This window comes from Vombatus ursinus, unplaced genomic scaffold (genome assembly GCF_900497805.2).
Source record: "Vombatus ursinus unplaced genomic scaffold, bare-nosed wombat genome assembly UNPS02014786.1, whole genome shotgun sequence".
NCBI classification, from domain to species: Eukaryota; Metazoa; Chordata; class Mammalia; order Diprotodontia; family Vombatidae; genus Vombatus; species Vombatus ursinus.
In genome coordinates, this window is record NW_020954564.1 from 44,034,573 (window position 1) to 44,052,396 (window position 17,824).

The window sequence follows — 17,824 nt, forward strand, 5'->3', positions numbered from 1 at the left end:
GGGGACATACTCCCTGGGCACTGAGTCTTCTGGGGGTTGGTTACTGGTAAGAGATTGGGGACTATTTTATGGAGTCCTCAGAGATGCTTTTTTTTTTTTTTAACAATTATGTATCCTATCTCCCCACAGTGAATCCCTGCTGCTATTTCCCATGTCAACATAAAGGTGTCTGTGTGCGCTTTGGCCTAAACCGCTACCAATGTGATTGCACACGAACTGGCTACCATGGCCCCAACTGCACCACCCGTGAGTACTGCTCCCTGTGCCCCCATCCTTTATCATCTTTGCCTCACCTCCCCTTCCTTCCTTGACTCCCTATCCTTCCTGCCCTCTTGCATCTCCACATCCCTCTGAGCCTGGGGAGAAGGGTGTCTGATGAGCTTTCTGCCTCCTATCCCCTCCCACGCCAGCGGAGCTATGGACTAGAATCCGGGAAGCCCTACGCCCCAGTCCTTCCTTCTACCACTTCATCCTGACCCATGGTCGGTGGATCTGGAACATTATCAACTCTACCTTCTTACGAGATTTTCTCATGAGGCTTGTGCTTACAGGTATGTCTCTGCTCCAACCCCTGTCATACCTTGGAGAGATCTCCATCCATGAGTATCTGTTGTTCATACCTAAAAGGAGCTGGAAGGGAACTTTGAAAATAAAGTGTTAAGATATAGATCATAGTTTTTAATCTGAAAGGTATCTCAGAGCAAACCATGTTAGAAATTAGAAAGTTAAAATTGGAGAAATTAGAATGATAAAACTGGAAGGGACTTTAAGACATAGACTACCAGAAAATAGAGCCAGAATGCCCCAATTGACTGTCCTCACTCCTTCTAACCCAAGGAGGTCAGTGGGTAAGTACTGGGTCTGGAGTGACTATATTGGTGCAGAGGACAGCAGCTTTAAAGGAAATTATGAATTTGGGGTGGGTCTGGGCCTTGAGTTCCAGTTAATCTGTGGAACATCAAACCAAGATGTCCTGCCTCATTAAGTTAGAGGAATTCAGAGCGTCTGATAAGGCTCAGCAGACATGAGTACTGGAGGCAGTTTGATGTCAGATAAAGCTTTTGCCAGTTAGGCTGGAACCTTGGGGTTCTCTTGACCTTATGTTCCCTATCTTCCCCTTCAGACTGGGCAGTGTTCTTCCTGGAGGGGAGGGCCTGTCTTCCTTATCAGCCTGGGCAGCTTCCTGAGGTCAAGGGTTGTCTGTCTGTCCCCCTTCCCCTTTCCACTGGGTGTGCTCTGCCCACAAGGGTCCTGTCTCCCTCTTCTATGGAGAATCCCTGAGGGCAGTGGCCTGAATGCCTGTGTGTCCAAGTGATTGTTCTGTCCCTCTCCTCCCAAAGTTCGAGCAAACCTGATTCCCAGCCCACCTACCTACACCTCGGAACATGGCTACATCAGCTGGGAGTCCTACTCCAATTTGAGCTTCTATACTCGGGTACTAGCTCCTGTACCTGAAGATTGTCCCACTCCCATGGGGGTCAAAGGTAACTCTTTGGCTTGGGTGGGGGTTTAATGATAACAACCCAGGGACCAGTGGTGAGTGATAAGGGTCTCCTCAATCTTAGGCTATATTATGGTCATAGGATTTAGAGCTGTACAGGCCCTCAGAAGTCATCTAGTTCAATTCCTATATTTGTAGATGAAGAAACTGAGCTTAAGTGACTTTCTCAAGGTCACATGGCCAAGAAGTAGCTGAGCCTGAGTTCAGACTCAGGTGCTTTGACCCCAGATCCAGAGTTCTTTCCACCAAACCACAATTTATAGAGATGTGGTGTCTGAAGGGAGGTAGATAGTTGTTTTGCTATCTTCTTCCCTGGTCAAACTCCATCTTTGTTGAGTTCTGTGTCCTGTATATTAGGGGGACATTGACAGTCTGGCAGAGTTTCCAAAGAGGACCAACAGAATGGTGACACCATGACATCTGAAGACGAGTTGAAGAAACTTGGAATATTTAGCCTGGAAAAGAGCAGATTTAGAAAGGACAGGACATAGTTCTTCAAGAATTTGAAGGGTTATCATATGAAAGGGAGATTAGATTTTTACTTGGTCACAAGGACAAAACTAATTGGAAAGAGTGAGGTGGAGGGGGGGAGGAGTAAGGTTGCCATAGCAGAAGTATATTTCAATTCAGTATAATGAAAAACTCCCTAACACTCAGAATTGGTCAAAAGTGAAATGGGTCATGCCTTGACAAGTAGTGAGTTTCCCCTTCATTATCAATCTATAAGTATAACCTGGGTCATCCCCTGGTGAGGATGCTATTGAGCATATTTAGGAGCCATTTGGACCAGAGGACATCTGAGGGGCTGTCTAACTCTCAGATTTTGTGATTTCCTCAATCGCGTCTCGGAACAGCCCTATGGAGTAGGCAAGGTAGAAATTGTTATCCTATCACAGATGAAACTGAAACTCCAAGATATTCAGTAACTTCCCCAAGCTAACATAGTTGAGACAGTGTACAGAACAGATTATAACCCACCTTTCCAGACTTTTGATCATTTGCTTTTTTTGGTACATTAACCCAATCTGACCTAATTGAGTTGGGTAGCGGGGGGAGGGCCCTAGAGGTATTGAGGGGAGAGAAACAATGTCCCTTTGGTTGGCTAGATTATATGTACCTCCTCACCTGTCCCACCCTGACTCCTTTCTTCACAGGGAAGAAGCAGCTGCCAGACCCAGAGTTGCTGGCCCGACACTTCCTAATGCGGAATGAGTTTGTGCCGGACCCTCTTGGGACCAATCTTATGTTTGCCTTCTTTGCCCAGCACTTCACCCATCAATTCTTCAAGACATCTGGCAAGATGGGCCCTGGCTTCACTAAAGCCCTGGGCCATGGGGTAAGTCCTTCCTAGGTCCTCTCCTCGTTTACCCCCATTCCAGGGCTGTCCCTAGTGGGATACTCTCCCTGCAACTTTTTTTATATTTATTAAATATAACATGAATTCATGTAAAGACCTTGACATTTGTAGTCAAAGGATCTGACTTTGTCACCTTGAGCAAGTTATTTCTCTTCTTGAGGCCTCAGTTTCCTCATCTGAAAAACAAGAAGAATGGACTTGATCATCAAAGTCCCTTTTGGAGTGGGAGAGATCTTTGGAGTTAGAAGACAGGGAGATACTGTGGTGTGGTGGGAAGTGTGGAATATGGAGGCAAAAAACCCAGGGCCGAATCCTGACTTTGCTCCTTCCTACTTATGTGACTTAAGCTCCCCTCTCAAGGCCTCAATTTCCCTGTCTACAAAATAAGGGAGTTAAGGCTAGGTGAGCTTTGAGATTCCTTTCCAGTCTAAATCTGTGACCCTGCAACCTGTATTTGAGTTGTGGCTCTAACCCATCATCATAATATTTAGGGCTGAAATAGCTCTTAGGTTTTTTTATTTTACAGATGAAGAAATTGAGTATTATACAGGGCAAGTCATTTGTCCAAGGTGACACAGGTGAGAAGTAACAGCCTCTGACTCCAGATTCAGTGATCTAAGCTATATGACCCTAGGGAAGTCACTTTATCTGTCTGAGAAGTTGCTTCATCTGCAAAATGGGCCACTAATCCTTACAAAGTGCCTATTTACCTCAGGTGGTCATAGACAGGGTTCTTTGTAGACTAAAGTTTTATAGAAATGTGACTTGGTAATGATAATGAGACTGAAGGTTCTAAATACAAAGTGACTTTACTCTCCCCAAGAGTACTTTTCTGTATGTGTGTGTGCATGTGTGTCTGTTTATATGTGTGCATGCATGTATCCATGAGTATCTATGTGCATGTGTGTAAATGTGTACAGTGTATGTAGGCATGTGTATATGTCTGTGTTCATGTGTTTATGTATGTGCCTGTGTGTGTCTGTATGTGTGTACATGCACTCTTGTGCATCCAAGAATTCCAGTCAGTCAATAAGCATTTAGCAATCATCTATCCTGTGCCAGGCACTGGAGATATAAGACCAAAGACCCAAACCAAATTATCCAGTCCCTGCTCTCAGGCAGCTTACTTTCTATCAGACTTCTCTGGTTATCATCCCATCACAGTGAACTTATATCTGTACCCTCTGTCTATGTATAAGCCTTCTAACTGCCCTAAGAGAGATATAATTCTTAAGAGTTACAAACATGATCTTCCCATATAGAGATGTAAACAGTTTAACCTTATTGCATAATTTTTTTTCCTTTCTGTTTACTTTTTTATGCTTCTCTTGAGTCTTGTATGGTCTTTTCATTTGGATACTTTGAAAGTCTCCTATTTCATTGAAAGTCCATTTTTTCCCCTGAAAGATTATGCTCAATTTGCTGAATATTTGATTCTTGGTTGTAATCCTAGATCCTTTGCCTTCTGGAATATCATATTTCAAGCCCTCCACTCCTTTAATGTGGAAGCTGCTAAGTCCTGTGTAATCCTGACTGCAACTCCTTGATATTTGAACTGTTTCTTTCTGGCTACTAGCAGTGTTTTCTCCTTGACCTGAGAGGTCTGGAATTTGGCTATAATATTCCTGGGACTTTTCATTTTGGGATCTCTTTCAATGTCATTTTACCCTCTGGTTCTAGGATATTGGAGCAGTTTTCCTTGGTAATTTCTTGAAAGATGCTGTCCAGGCTCTTTTTTTGATCATGGCTTTCAGGTAGCTCAGTATTCTTAAATTATCTCCCCTGGGTCCATTTTCCAAGTCAGTTCTTTATCCAATGAGATATTTTACATTTTCTTCTTTTTTTTTCATTCTTTTGCTTTTGTTTGATTGATTCTTGATGTCTCATAGAGTCATTAGCTTCCACTTGCCCAGTTCTAATTTTTAAGGAATTATTTTCTTCACATAGCTTTTGTACTTCCTTGTCCATTTTGCCAATTCTACTTTTAAGGAGTTCTTTTCTTCAGTGTATTTTTGTACTTGTATTTCCATTTGACCAATTCTACTCTTTAAGGAGTTGTTTTCTTTTTCCAAGTTGTTGACTCTTTTTTCACGATTTTCTTGCATCACTCTCATTTCTTTTCCCAATTTTTCTTCTACATCTCTTATTTGATTTCAAAAATCCTTTTTGAGCTCTTCTAGGTAGACTTTTTGAGCTTGAGATCAGTTCATATTCTCTTTGAGGCTTTGCATGTAGGCATTTTGACATTTTTGTTCCTCTTCTGATTTTGTGTTTTGATCTTCCTTGATGCCATAGTAGCTTTCTATGGTTAGGGCTTTTTGTTTTTGTTTTTGTTTTTTATTCTCGTCTTCCAGCCTATTTCATGACTTTTAAAGTTGAACTCTGTTCCTGGCATACAGGGGGCACTGTCCAAAGCTTCTTGTGCTGGGGCCAAGAACCTGGTCACTGGCTTTGTGCACAGGGGCCTCTGGGACTGGTGGCTGGCCTGTCATGCCATGGGTCCTGGGGATGGTGGTTTGCCCATTGAGCTGGGGTTGCCTGGCCTACTTGTACTTGTCACACCTGGAGTTCTGCTGACCTGTCTGGTTGGAAGTATCTTCATACTCTATCCCTTGCCTTGGCATTAGTGTCTATATTTTATCTTAACCTCCCTTCAAAGTCCTAATTTACTGGCAGGAAAAACTTGACCAAATTAATTGAGTCCTCTCTCTGGTTTCTTCAGGTGGACCTTAGCCACATTTATGGAAACAGCCTGGCGCGCCAGCACCAACTCCGCCTCTTTGAGGATGGGAAGCTGAAGTTTCAGGTAGTTCTGGGGTTCTCAGAAATAAAGTCTGAGCACTTGCCTGCCCTGGAGTGGCCAGAAGGAGGTGCAGAAGGTTTGGTATGGGATGGGGGTGGGATCAGTCTTCTAAGGCGCAAAGGGCTTCCTTTCCTTTGGGTGTGCCTTGGGTGAGAAGCGTTCAGCTGGGAGGTGGAGATGCCCAATGATCCTATGGTCCCCTACCCCTCTCCACACTACCCCTGAGAGTCCAGTATACAAAATGAGGAGATGGAGTGGGTTCAGGGGCAGGAACAGGGGCAGGGTTGCCTGATGGATGAAGAGGTTACATTGCAACTGACTTCAAATCTCTTCAAGGCTATCATGACAGAAATTTAAATAGTTAACAGAGACAGATTTGAGCACAGCATAAGATTTCTTAATCATCAGAACTGTCCAGCAATAGGACTGGCTGCCTTAGGAGAAACTGAATTCCCTGCCAGTGGAGAAGGTTGGAAGGCCACTTGTCAGCATTGCTCCTGAGACTCCTGTTCTAGGTAGGATGCTAGAGGAGATGAGCTCTGACCTTCCATGGGTGATCAAGTCCATGGATGATTCTGTTGTAGATGGTGGATGGGGAGATGTATCCGCCATCAGTGGCTGAGACTCACGCATACATGAAGTACCCTGCAAATGTGCCTGAAACCCAACAGATGGCTGTGGGCCAGGAGGTGTTTGGGCTGCTCCCAGGCCTCATGATGTATGCTACAATCTGGCTTCGGGAACACAACCGTGTCTGTGACCTCTTGCAAGCTGAGCACCCCACCTGGAATGATGAGCAGCTCTTTCAGACGACCCGACTCATCCTCATAGGTGAGTGGAAGATCTGTCCCTGAGTCCAGATTCCTCAAGAGAGTGCCATAGGCTCCTCTCCCCAAAGCCTGCATTTGGGAGCAGATTGGGGAGTATTGGGAAACATGATAAAACAAAAGGCACTGGACTTGAGGTTGAGTTTTGGCTATATACCAAGCACTAGCTATGTGATCTTTGGCAAACAGCTAGATGTCACTTGCCTAGATCTCTTGTGCTGACATTCTAGGTTGTTTTCTAACTTTTTATGTGTGGAGCTCCCTTCTAGGTAGATGGTGCGGTGGATATATCACTAGACCTGGGGTCAGGAAGACCAGAGCTCATAACTGATCTCAGATACTTACTGGTTGTGTGACTGTGGACAAGTCACTTAACCTCTGTCTGCCTCACTTTCCTCATCTGCAAAATGGGGATCATAATCGCATTTACCTCCCAGGGTTATTGTTATGAGAATAAAATGAGAAAATATTTGTAAAGTGCTTTGAAAAACCTTAAAATGCGGCATATATGATAACTATTATATAAAGCTCATTCCTTTCCCCCACTATCCTGTGTTAGCCAGGTCTGCTTCTAGGAGGCTAGGCCAGGGGATGTAGTGTGGAAGGGCTTAGGATCCTAGTTGTTCCTATTCCTCTAGGGAAATTCAAAGTTCTTGTTAACAAGGTTCTCTCTTGTCTACCATTGCATTCTTTCCACAGGGGAGTCCAGCTCACTATAGATAAGGAAGTGAATTAAATCCATTACTCTAGCTTTCCTTCTTCTAACTAATTAGTACATTTATTGAACTAATAATCTTCTTTAGTGATTACATTAGCTGAATACATGTAGATTCTCATAACTTTTAATTACAAGTTAGCTGGTCATAAAGATTTATCAAATGTCAACTATATGCTCAGCATTGTACCAAAGGGAGCAGAAAGACAAAAACATGTCCCTCAAGGAGCTCCTAATCTAATGGGAGAGATAACATGAAAATAACTAGATACATAGAAAATATGCACAGAGTAGTTAGAAAGTGGGCACAATCATAAATCAGAGGACAAAGGCATGAATAGGACAAGTACTTTATACATTCAGAAGCTTCCCAGTGCTGGTACTCACACTTAGTAGTTTGAATTTTATATTAATTTATTTTATGATTGAAGGATATAATCACAAGTTCACTAAAATTTGTGAAACATCAATTGCCATTGATATATAAAGGAGCATGTTGGACGTTTGAAATAAATTGTTGTAGATGAAAATGAAAAAAAAATCCTATCAGGTACAAATTAACCTTAAGCTATCTATCATAGCTGGTGAGTGTGAGGTTTTTATACTCAAATTTAATAAGCTCTTCCAAGTTCACATCACTTCTCAATCCACCACTCTGGCTGGGAGAGGCTTCTGTGTCCCCACAAACCACCCCTGCCAGGAGAGGGGAAGGCCCTGGTGAGGAATTCCTTCCTTTCTCCCAGGCTGTGTAGCAGATTGTGTGAGGCCCTCCAACGAAGAGCGCCTTACCTGAGTTTTTTTTGAATGTTTCCCACCTGCCTGCTTCTTTGTTGGTTAGAGCAGGGATGATTCAGGGACTGGGTATTCCTGGGGTTGGGGCCACTGTAGCCTGAATGTCAGACCATTTCCTGCTTAGCCAGCCTGAAGGGTCCCTCCCTGCCATTACTCTGGTGACCCTCTCTTTCCCTCCTTTCCCTCTGACTCATCAGTTCCTGTCCTCTTGAACAGATAGGCTTCTCTAGGGGGAAGTTATAGGATGGGGACTTGTCTCAACTAGAATTAGTATAATTCACCAGGGATTTGGAGGAGAGACAGGAAAAATCCAGGAGAGTAAAAGATGCAAGATAAATGGACAAGCAAGAGTTGAGTGATCTCTAGCAGTCATATGCCCATCTACCTCACCCCCTTCTCATCTTTTTCTCCTCCAGCTAAGGTCTCTGTGTGTCAGGATAGTCAGTTGTATTTCATTGGTAATAGTACTTAGGGATCAGAGACGTCAAATAACTGGCTAAAGGTCATTCAGCAAATTGGATAGAGAGAAACCTGTGATTAAGATTCTCAGCACTCATTCTGGGGCACTAAGAGTTTCTTCTGTGTTTGGCTGAAAGAGTGAATAGATATTAAGTAGATAGTATAATGTCATGGAAAGAATGCTGGACTTTACAGGGGACCTGGATTTGAATCTTATGATACTTATTTCTATATTGTACTTTATATTTCAATTAACAAATGTTTCCTTTTTCTCCATTGACCTTTCTACCCCATTACTGAAAAATTAAAAATAAGAAAAACAAAATCAATGTAAAAATCTGCATCTATTCTACTTATTTCTTGTATCACCTTTGGCAAATCCCATAACCTCTATGGATCTCAATGACCTGTCATTTTCAAAATTTGAACATTAGATTAGGTGCAATGCAGCTGTAACATTCTTTAATTCTACCTACATGCTTGAGGCCATCATTTCATCTCAACTTCCTTATCAGCTAAAAAAGTGCTTTGCCTTTTCTGAGACTAGCGGGTTGGTTTTCCCTTGTGTAATGGCACCTGAGACCCTTGAAGAATCTGCCTTTTGAGCCTTTAGGGAATTTGAGGGGTCAGGAGGGTCTGGAGTCCCCAGATAGGATCCCAGATTTGAGATTTCAGAGATTATCTAGTCCAACCCTCTCATTTTACAGATAAGAACATTGAGGCCTGACTGTCAAGGAATTTACCCAAAGTCCCAGAGGTAGTAAGTAGCAGACCAAGGATATGAGCTCAGGTTGTCTGACCCCCCAAATCTGGTAGTCTTTGTATGACATTACTTTGCCTCTCTGGACACTGCCTCATTCGTGACCTAGCTCAGGTCAAGAAAGGGAGGCATGAGCCATGGCCTGTTGCCTCTCTGTCCTCTGACCCTTCTGTCCTGATCAATCCCTCTAGGGGAGACTATCAAGATCGTCATTGAGGATTACGTGCAGCACCTCAGTGGCTACTTCTTGAAGTTGAAGTTTGACCCAGAAATGCTTTTTGGAGTCCAGTTTCAGTATCAAAACCGCATCTCTGTGGAGTTTAACCATCTCTACCACTGGCACCCTCTCATGCCTGACTCCTTTGTGGTGGGACAACAGGAATACAGCTATGAGCAGTTTGTGTTCAACACCTCCATGCTTTTGGACTATGGTGTGGAAGCCCTGGTGGAAGCCTTCTCCCGACAGAGGGCAGGCCAGGTAGGTCCCAGGACAGGGCTGACCCCCCCCCCCATTCCCACTCTCCCATCCCACCTCTGCCATTACCAAAATGAGGCAGCGATGGAAAAAGCAATGGCAGTGGGTTCAGAAGGCTTGGCTTTGGATCCTGGCTCTGTCACAAGAAGGTACAGTGCAGGATACAAGTGTTTGTTGTTGCAATGAGGAAACTTTTTTTTTACTTCTTTTGAAAACAGAGTTGACTGGGAAAGCAATCATTTATTCTGTTAGCTCCTCAGGAATACAGATTCTTTCATTCTTTGTACTTGTATTCCAGTACACAGTGCCAGGCATGTTGTAACATATCATTATTATTATTATCGTTATTATTACCATCTCTCAATTATATAATACTTTAAGGTCTACAGAACACTTGACCCATGCTGTCTCACTTGATCCTCACAACAGCTCTGTTAGGTGGGTGCTGTTTATCACTCAGGGCCGCTCGGTAGCACAGTGGATAAAATGCCAGGACTGGAGTCAGGAAGACTCATCTTCCTGAGTTCAAATCTGGCCTCAGACACTTAGTAGTTATGTGACCCTGGGAAAATTACTTAACCCTGTTTGCCTCAGTTTCCTCATCTCTAAAATGAGCTGGAGAAGGAAATGGCAATCCACTCCAATATCTTTGCTAAGGAAATCCCAAATGGGATCATGAAGAATTGGACGCGATTGAACAACAAATTTATGGCCCCCATGTTACAGATGAGAAAACTGAGGCTGAGAGAGAGTTTAAGTGACTTGCTGAAGCAAGTATCTGAGGCATGAATCAAATTCAGGTCCTTCTCATTCCAAGTCCATCAATCTATTCACTATACTACCAAAGCTTGTTAGTGACAGCTGGGTTGTGCAGTGGATAAAGCGTTGGATTTAGAGTCAGGAAGATATGAGTTCAAATTCTGCCTCAGAGTCTTGCTACCTATGTCATGCTGGGCAAGTCACAACCTAGATCAGCCTCAGTTTCCTCTCTAAAGTGGGGGTAATACATTTCACTTACCTCACAGAATTGTTGTGCAGCTAAAATGAGTTAACATATGTAAAGCACTTTGCACACCATAAAGCACTATATAGATGATAACTATAATCATTGTTGGTTGGTTGATTGATTGATTTACTAAGTGTGGGAAGATTAGCTAGCTGTTGGTTATGTAAAACCCTAAACCAGGTGCTGCCAGGCTTAACCACCAGGTGGCAGCAGATCCCAACTGTAGATGAAATCCCTAGAAGCCAGTAAATTCAGAACACATTTATGGTTCCCATAGGACAGGCAGCTGTGGTGTAGTGACTTGACAGGTGACTTTTAGAGTCCGGTAGACCTGGGTTCAAGTCCCTTACCTAACACCCACTGGCTGTATGACCCTGGGCAAGGCACTGAACCTCTCAGTGCTCCCGGGCAATAGTAAGTTGTAGAGTAGGGTCTGATCTATGTTGGTAGAGGGAATTTTCTCATTGGGAGTTCTTTATACCAATACAATCACAGGCCTAGTGTAAAAAAAAAAGGTACATGTAGAGGCATTTAGGTGGTGCACTGGCCCTGGAGTCAGGAGGACCTGAGTTCAAATCTAGCCTCAGATACTTGACACTTAGTAGCTGTGTGACCCTGGGCAAGTCTCTTAACCCCATTGCCTAGCAAAAAACAAAGCAACACAAAAAAGGTACATGTAGAGGAACATAGAGAGGATTGCTCTGTAGTGATTACAATGCCATCAGCAGCAATATTTATTAGTTTGTAGTGCAGTGGTATCATGATATTGCTCCAAATAAACAAAATACTCTTAAAATGAAATCCTGCAACAGGAAACAAAAATATGCAGACATACCCTGAAAAATGGTAGTGTAGAAAAGGTATTGAATTTGGAGTGAGAGGATGTGGGTTCAAATCCCAGCTTACTACTTAAGTGTCCTTGGGCAGGTCACTCTCAGGGGCCCAGAGCCTTGTCTGTCAAAGGAAGGTCTTTGGGTGAGGTGTTTTTTTTTTTCTTTTTTGGTGAGGCAGTTGGGGGTAAGTGACTTGCCTAAGGTCATACAGCTAATAAGTGTTGTATCTGAGGCTGGATTTGAACTCAGGTCCTCCTGACTCCAGGGCCAGTGCTCTATCCACTGCAACACCTAGTTGCCCCTGAAGCAACCTCTTAAATGCTCTCTAGCTCTTAAATACTATCATCCTATGAAATCTGGGTTGGAGTCCTTAGGTTTTCCCTCTCTGAACCTCAGTTTCATTATTTGTGTAAAAGGAAAGAACAAACATAACAAAAATGAAGGTTAAGTGAAGTAATAATAGCCCCCATTTTATATGACTTTAGGGTTTATCTGTTGCTTTCTTTGTAGCAATCCTGTGAGAGAGATAGAGATAACATACGTGAAAGTGATTTGTATGCTACAGGTCACAAAGCAGTATATTGGTCCAAATATAAATTCTATTATTTCTCCCCCAGAAATTGCCCAAATTATAATATTAACAAATTATTGTAACACTAGAGTGGAGTGTATGGTAGATTTGGTGATGCAGTGAATAGATTGCTGGATGTGGAGTCAGGAAGATTTGAGTTCAAATGTGGATACTAGGTGTGTGATCCTGAGAGCAAGTCACTTAACTTCTGTCTACCTCAGTTTCCCCAGGTGTAAAATAGTGATCATAATAGCACCTACCTCCCAGAGTTGTTGTGATGATCAAATCAGATAATATTTGTGAGGTGTTTTTGCAAACCTTAAGATACTATATAAATGCTAGCTATTATTATTATTATTACCTAGATTCAAATCCCAGCCTTATCACTTATTACTTGTGTGATTCTGGGCAAGCTACCTCCCTCTGAGCCTCAGTTTACTTCTCTGTAAGAATGAAAAGGCTGAATTAGATGACCTCTTAAGTCCCCCAGATCTAAGCACATGATCTTCAGTCCTATGGCATTTATTGTTGTTGTTCAGTCCTGTCTGACTCTACATGACCACATTTGGGGTTTTCTTGGCAAAGATACTGGAATGGTTTGCCATTTCCTTCTCCAGCTCATTTTACAGATGAGGAAACTGAGACAAACAGTATTAAGTTATTTGCCCAGGGTTACCCAGCTAAGTTTCTGAGCCAGATTTAAACTCAGGTCTTCCTGACTCCTGGCCACTGTGCCACCCAGCTGCCTTTATGGGATCCTGGCTATTTCTCCTGTGGTTAAAAAGCTGCCACCAGGTGGATGTAGCTGGTGGTTTCTGCCTTCTGGCTTTACAGTCCCAATAGCTAGGCTCCCTGCAGGTACAGGTAACTGGAAAAAGGGGATGCTCTCCCATTCACCTGTGCTTTTAAAAAACAGGGAAAGACAGTTTTCTGTAGGAAAACCTCTGACACTTTTCACCTGATGAATTTATTCCTTATAGACAGTGTGAAGTGGGAAAATAGTCTAAAGAGGAGTCAGAAAACTCAGGTTTTTAAGTCCTGTCTCTACCGTTTTCAGCTGATATTGGGCAAGTCCCTTAACTGTTCTGGATCTGTTTTCCATGTGTAGAAAGGGGAGAAGGAGGTCAGGCTGTCGTTGTTGAGTCATTTCAACCATATTTGACTCTTTGTGACCCCATTTGGGGTTTTCTTGGCAAAGATACTACAGTGGTTTGCTATTTCCTTCTCCAGCTCATTTTACAGATGAGGAACTGAAGTAGACAGGGTGAAGTGACTTGCCCAGGGTCACACAGCTAGTAAGTATCTGAGGCCGGATTTGAACTCAGGTCTTCCTGATTCCAGGCCTGGCACACTATTGACTGTGCCACCTAGCTATCAAAATCAGATTAGATGATCCCTAAGGTTCCTTCTAGTTCTAGATCTTATGAGTACTCCTATATATAGGAATAAATAGGTATCATTGTACCTTATTCACTAACCCATAGTTTTAATGAACCAAAATCATAAATCAGAGATCTTTTTTTTTTAAATGCTTGGACATGGCTCCTACTCTCTGGCTGTGACATGGTTGTGCCTCTTCTTCCCTAGATTGGTGGGGTCAGGAACATCAACGATCATGTGTTATATGTGGCTGTGAGCACCATTAAGGAGTCACGGGAGCTGAGGCTGCAGTCCTTCAATGAATACCGCAAACGGTTTGGCATGAAGCCCTATACCTCCTTCCAGGAGCTCACAGGTCAGTGGCACCGTGCTTCCCCCAGCCTCTGACCCCAGAGAAGAAAGGGAGTTTATGACATGGGCTGAGCATTGGAATAGATGAAGGGAAAAGGAGGCTGTGGGAATAAGGCTGAAATTTAACAGTAATAGTACTGAGAATCGTAATACTTAGAGGATCCTTTCTTGTTAGGGAGAGGTGCTAGCCTCTTTACTTTTAATATGTGTGGTCTTCCTAAGCATCTGTGGCAAAATTTTGGTCACCTGTACTTGGTGCTGGTCCTTGGACAATAGATGGATGGTCTATTACTGGGAACATAATTCAAGCCTTTTCAACTTGGTGTAGGACCTACAAACACTTGTGTCTTAGGGGCTTGGCCTTTGCATCCCCAGGGTCACCTTCAAACACAACAAAGCCTCCCAAGGAAGACTTGAGGGGAGGCATACTACTACTATTACTACCACCACCACCACCACCACCACCACTACTACTAGCATTAATAATCTGTTCCATTTGTCTGGCGTGGAGGCTACAGGCAACCACTACTAGGACTCACAGAATCTCAGGGTACCTGGCTTTCCCTGTTCTGTAATCTAACCATCTGCTTGTATGCCTGATTCATTGCTAGGGAAGCCTGGCTGTTCCTCAGAATATTGGGTTCCACCCCACTCATGTTCAGTTTCTCATTACCTTCACCCTGGCTACTTCTCAGACATGTCTGTTTTGGGCTGTCGCCTACGATTCCTTCCCCCAAAAGGGGACAGAAGTAAAAGAGGTACTGAAAGTACAAACATGAATTGGGAATAGAATAGGCAATTTCTTCCTATTTGAACAAAGTCATGATGAACACAAGAGAATCATAAGTGAACACTGTAGAATGACCAGAACAGAGTTCAGAAGCTCATGTGGGAGTCTAATATTATTCAAGCCCCACTGAGACCTAGGACAGTTTTTGCCAGATTGCTAATTAGCCATGTTACATTTCACTTACGTTAACCTATTCACATCAATCCACTGAGCTTGGTATTTGTGATCTCTCTGATACTGATTCCTGCCTTGGTGCCACCCTAGCTTTGGCTCTTTCTCCTGGTGACAGTTGACTTGCTCCAAGCAGGTACTTTTTCCTATTGTCAGAAACTGCCTTTCTAGGGTATACCACCTCTGCTGCTGTGACTGTAGGTCTCCAGTCCTTTGGAGTTTTCACAAGGCTCTGTACCTAAGGAAATAAGATACATAAGGAGGAGGCTGTATTCCAGGTACCCCCTACCTGATCCTCTAGACAGCTCCAAGTTGTCCTTCCTTCAAATGGGCAGTATATCCATTTTTTTTGTATATCCATGGAATTCTGTATCAGCATTCAATAACAGGGCCTTAACCCAGTGATGTTGTTAGATATGACTTACTCTAAATTTCTACATGGTCACCAGGAATGACACTTGAGCTCCAAACGGGGGAGGCTCTACACTTATATGATGCCTTATACTTTCCCAAGAACTTTCATATCCATTTACCTCCTATGACCGTCTTCTCTTGGCTTCTCCTTGAGTCAAGTCAAGGCCCTGGAGACTCAGAGTAGCTTGGATGTTTGATGATTTAAGCATTTTATACAATCTTATGTAGCCATTTAATGAATGACCTGATATTGGAGTGGGCCAATGAATTGGGCTATGAGCCCAATTCAACTTTGTTGGTCCTTGATGGACTGGGCTAGCACGAAACATAGATAATTACCGTCCTTGTCATCCTTTTCTCTGTACTTTCTCTTTTGTCTCTCTTAGCACCTGGCTAGCTCCAATTCTCTATGTAGTAGACTTAGATTCAAATTCATTTATAGAGATTAAATTTCTAACTATTGATACATTTGTTAGATAATAGATCTGAAGGACTTCCTGTGTATTTTAAATTTTAATCTTTCCTGAAAATATGCATTTCTTAGTTCATGTTATCTGTTGCCCATAGTGAGTTTTCCCACCAAAAATCACATTTGGGCCTAGCCTAATACTCTTGTGTTAAAGGGAGGGTTGATGTTGTCCTTATTTTTCAGAAGAAGAAACTAAGGCTCATATACAGATCACAGGCTCATAGAGTCACAGATTTAGAGCTGGAAGGGTCCTTAGATGCCACTGAATCCAACTCCCTTATTTTATAGATGAGGAAATTAAGGCACATAGAGGTTAGATGACTTGCCCAGAGTTACAGTTAGTGAATGTCTGAAGTAGGATTTGAACCCAGGTCTTCCTGACTCTAAGCCACTATGGCATGCTACCTCTATATTGAGTGTCCTGCCCAATATTACATGGCCCAGAAGTGAAAAATCTAAGATGATGGTGACAATGATGATAATATTTTAGACTTATAAAGCACTTCAAGGTTTACAAAGTACTCAATACTTATCATCTCACTTGACCCCTGAAACTCTGTGAAGCAGGTGCTGTGATTATTTTCATTATACAGATGAGGAAATAGACTGAGAGTGGTTAAATGATCAGATTCCTACAGCTACTACATATCTGAGGTAGAATTCAGGACTTTGACTCTAGGTCTGACACTACTCACTACTCCACCAAATTGTCTGATCCCAAGTCTATTGTTCTTTCTCATAGACCACACTGCCTCTAAGGGTGTATAGGGAAGGTTACTTCCCAATGTTGCCCTGGGCATATGCCTTTTTATTTCTAAGATATGGGGAGGAACTGATCTGATCTGTTTCCTCCTTCCCTCTTTGTAGGAGAGAAGCAGAATTCAGCAGAGCTGGAGGAGCTATATGGAGACATCGATGCCTTGGAGTTCTACCCAGGCTTGCTTCTAGAGAAATCTCTGCCTAATTCTATCTTTGGGGAGAGCATGGTGGAGATTGGGGCCCCCTTCTCCCTCAAAGGGCTCTTGGGGAACCCCATATGCTCTCCTGAGTATTGGAAGCCAAGCACATTTGGTGGTGAGACAGGCTTCAATATTGTCAAGACAGCCACGTTGCAGAAACTAGTTTGTCTCAACGTCAAAACATGTCCTTATGTCTCATTCCATGTGCCTGACCCAGACCAAGTGGACAAGCAGAAGGTAAAGAGGCCATCTACTGAACTGTGAGAGAAGCATTGGTATTCCAGAAGGCTGTCTGTGGTTCCTGTTCTGCGATCTGGAATTTGGGTTCTTGGTTTCATGTTCCAGAGTGTTGGATCCTTAGTTGGCTTTCCCAGATGTTCTGGAGCACTGCACTCCTAGCTAGTGTTCCAGAGTGTTGGATTTCTTGAATAGTCCTCTAGAACTTTGGTTTCTGATAGACATTCCTGAATATTGACTGGCTTTCTGGAACCCCCAGAACCTAATGTGGTTTTCTAAAGCACTGATTTCCTCTGTCCTCTCCAAATGAGTCACTCAGAGAACTTTGCTCATCTAGGGAAGGACTCTTCCATGAGCTCAGGGCCCAGGGAAATGCCATTGACCTCAGATATGAGGTGGGGTTGCTGGAGAAAGGGGGCAAAGTGGGATCTTTTCATGGCCCTCATGTCCAGTCTAGTGTGTTTGCATTGTGGATTTCTGGGGGATTGTTGGTGATAGTTACCATGGACAGGAAGAGGGAGCAGCTGACCCTGACAGTATGTACTCATCTCTGGCCCTGGATTTCCCAAGAGGTCCTGGGTCTTCAGCTGAGGCTAATAAAATTATCTTTTCAAAGTTGCTTCCTGCTTGTCTCCTGCTCACTTGGAACTGCAGCTCCTCCACTGCCTTCTTGACCCTAGAAACAGGTGTGTACATACCACCATGTGCCTGGCCCTATTTGTACTATTTTCCTTCTGTCACTTTTCTATGCAATGTGAGGTGAATGGTATTTTTCCTCTAAACCTCTCTGATTTACCCATGTTGATCTGGTGATCATAGTGCTTTAAATACCATTATGGCTCAAATCCTTTTCCTAGCTATTTTTTTTTTTTGATGAACAAAAGTCTAGTTTTCTCTCTCTCATTTCTCCTGCCATTAAAAAAAAAGAAAAGAAAAAAGAAAAAAAACTATTGT

The 17,824-nt window shown here is 43.0% G+C and overlaps 1 protein-coding gene across 1 annotated transcript in view; it reads left to right on the plus strand.

Annotated features, from left to right (window-relative positions):
* The window catches only part of LOC114047083 (prostaglandin G/H synthase 1-like), a 48,637-nt gene extending 31,148 nt beyond the window's left edge, over window positions 1-17,489 (plus strand). Inside the window, exons 3-11 of the mRNA XM_027867791.1 lie at window positions 130-246; window positions 411-551; window positions 1,341-1,484; window positions 2,656-2,837; window positions 5,581-5,664; window positions 6,246-6,492; window positions 9,406-9,692; window positions 13,687-13,834; window positions 16,542-17,489. Coding sequence (XP_027723592.1) covers window positions 130-246; window positions 411-551; window positions 1,341-1,484; window positions 2,656-2,837; window positions 5,581-5,664; window positions 6,246-6,492; window positions 9,406-9,692; window positions 13,687-13,834; window positions 16,542-16,897 — 1,706 coding nt within the window. The 3' untranslated portion in view covers window positions 16,898-17,489. The remainder of the gene's footprint in view (window positions 1-129; window positions 247-410; window positions 552-1,340; window positions 1,485-2,655; window positions 2,838-5,580; window positions 5,665-6,245; window positions 6,493-9,405; window positions 9,693-13,686; window positions 13,835-16,541) is intronic.
* The last annotated feature ends 335 nt before the right edge of the window (window positions 17,490-17,824 follow it).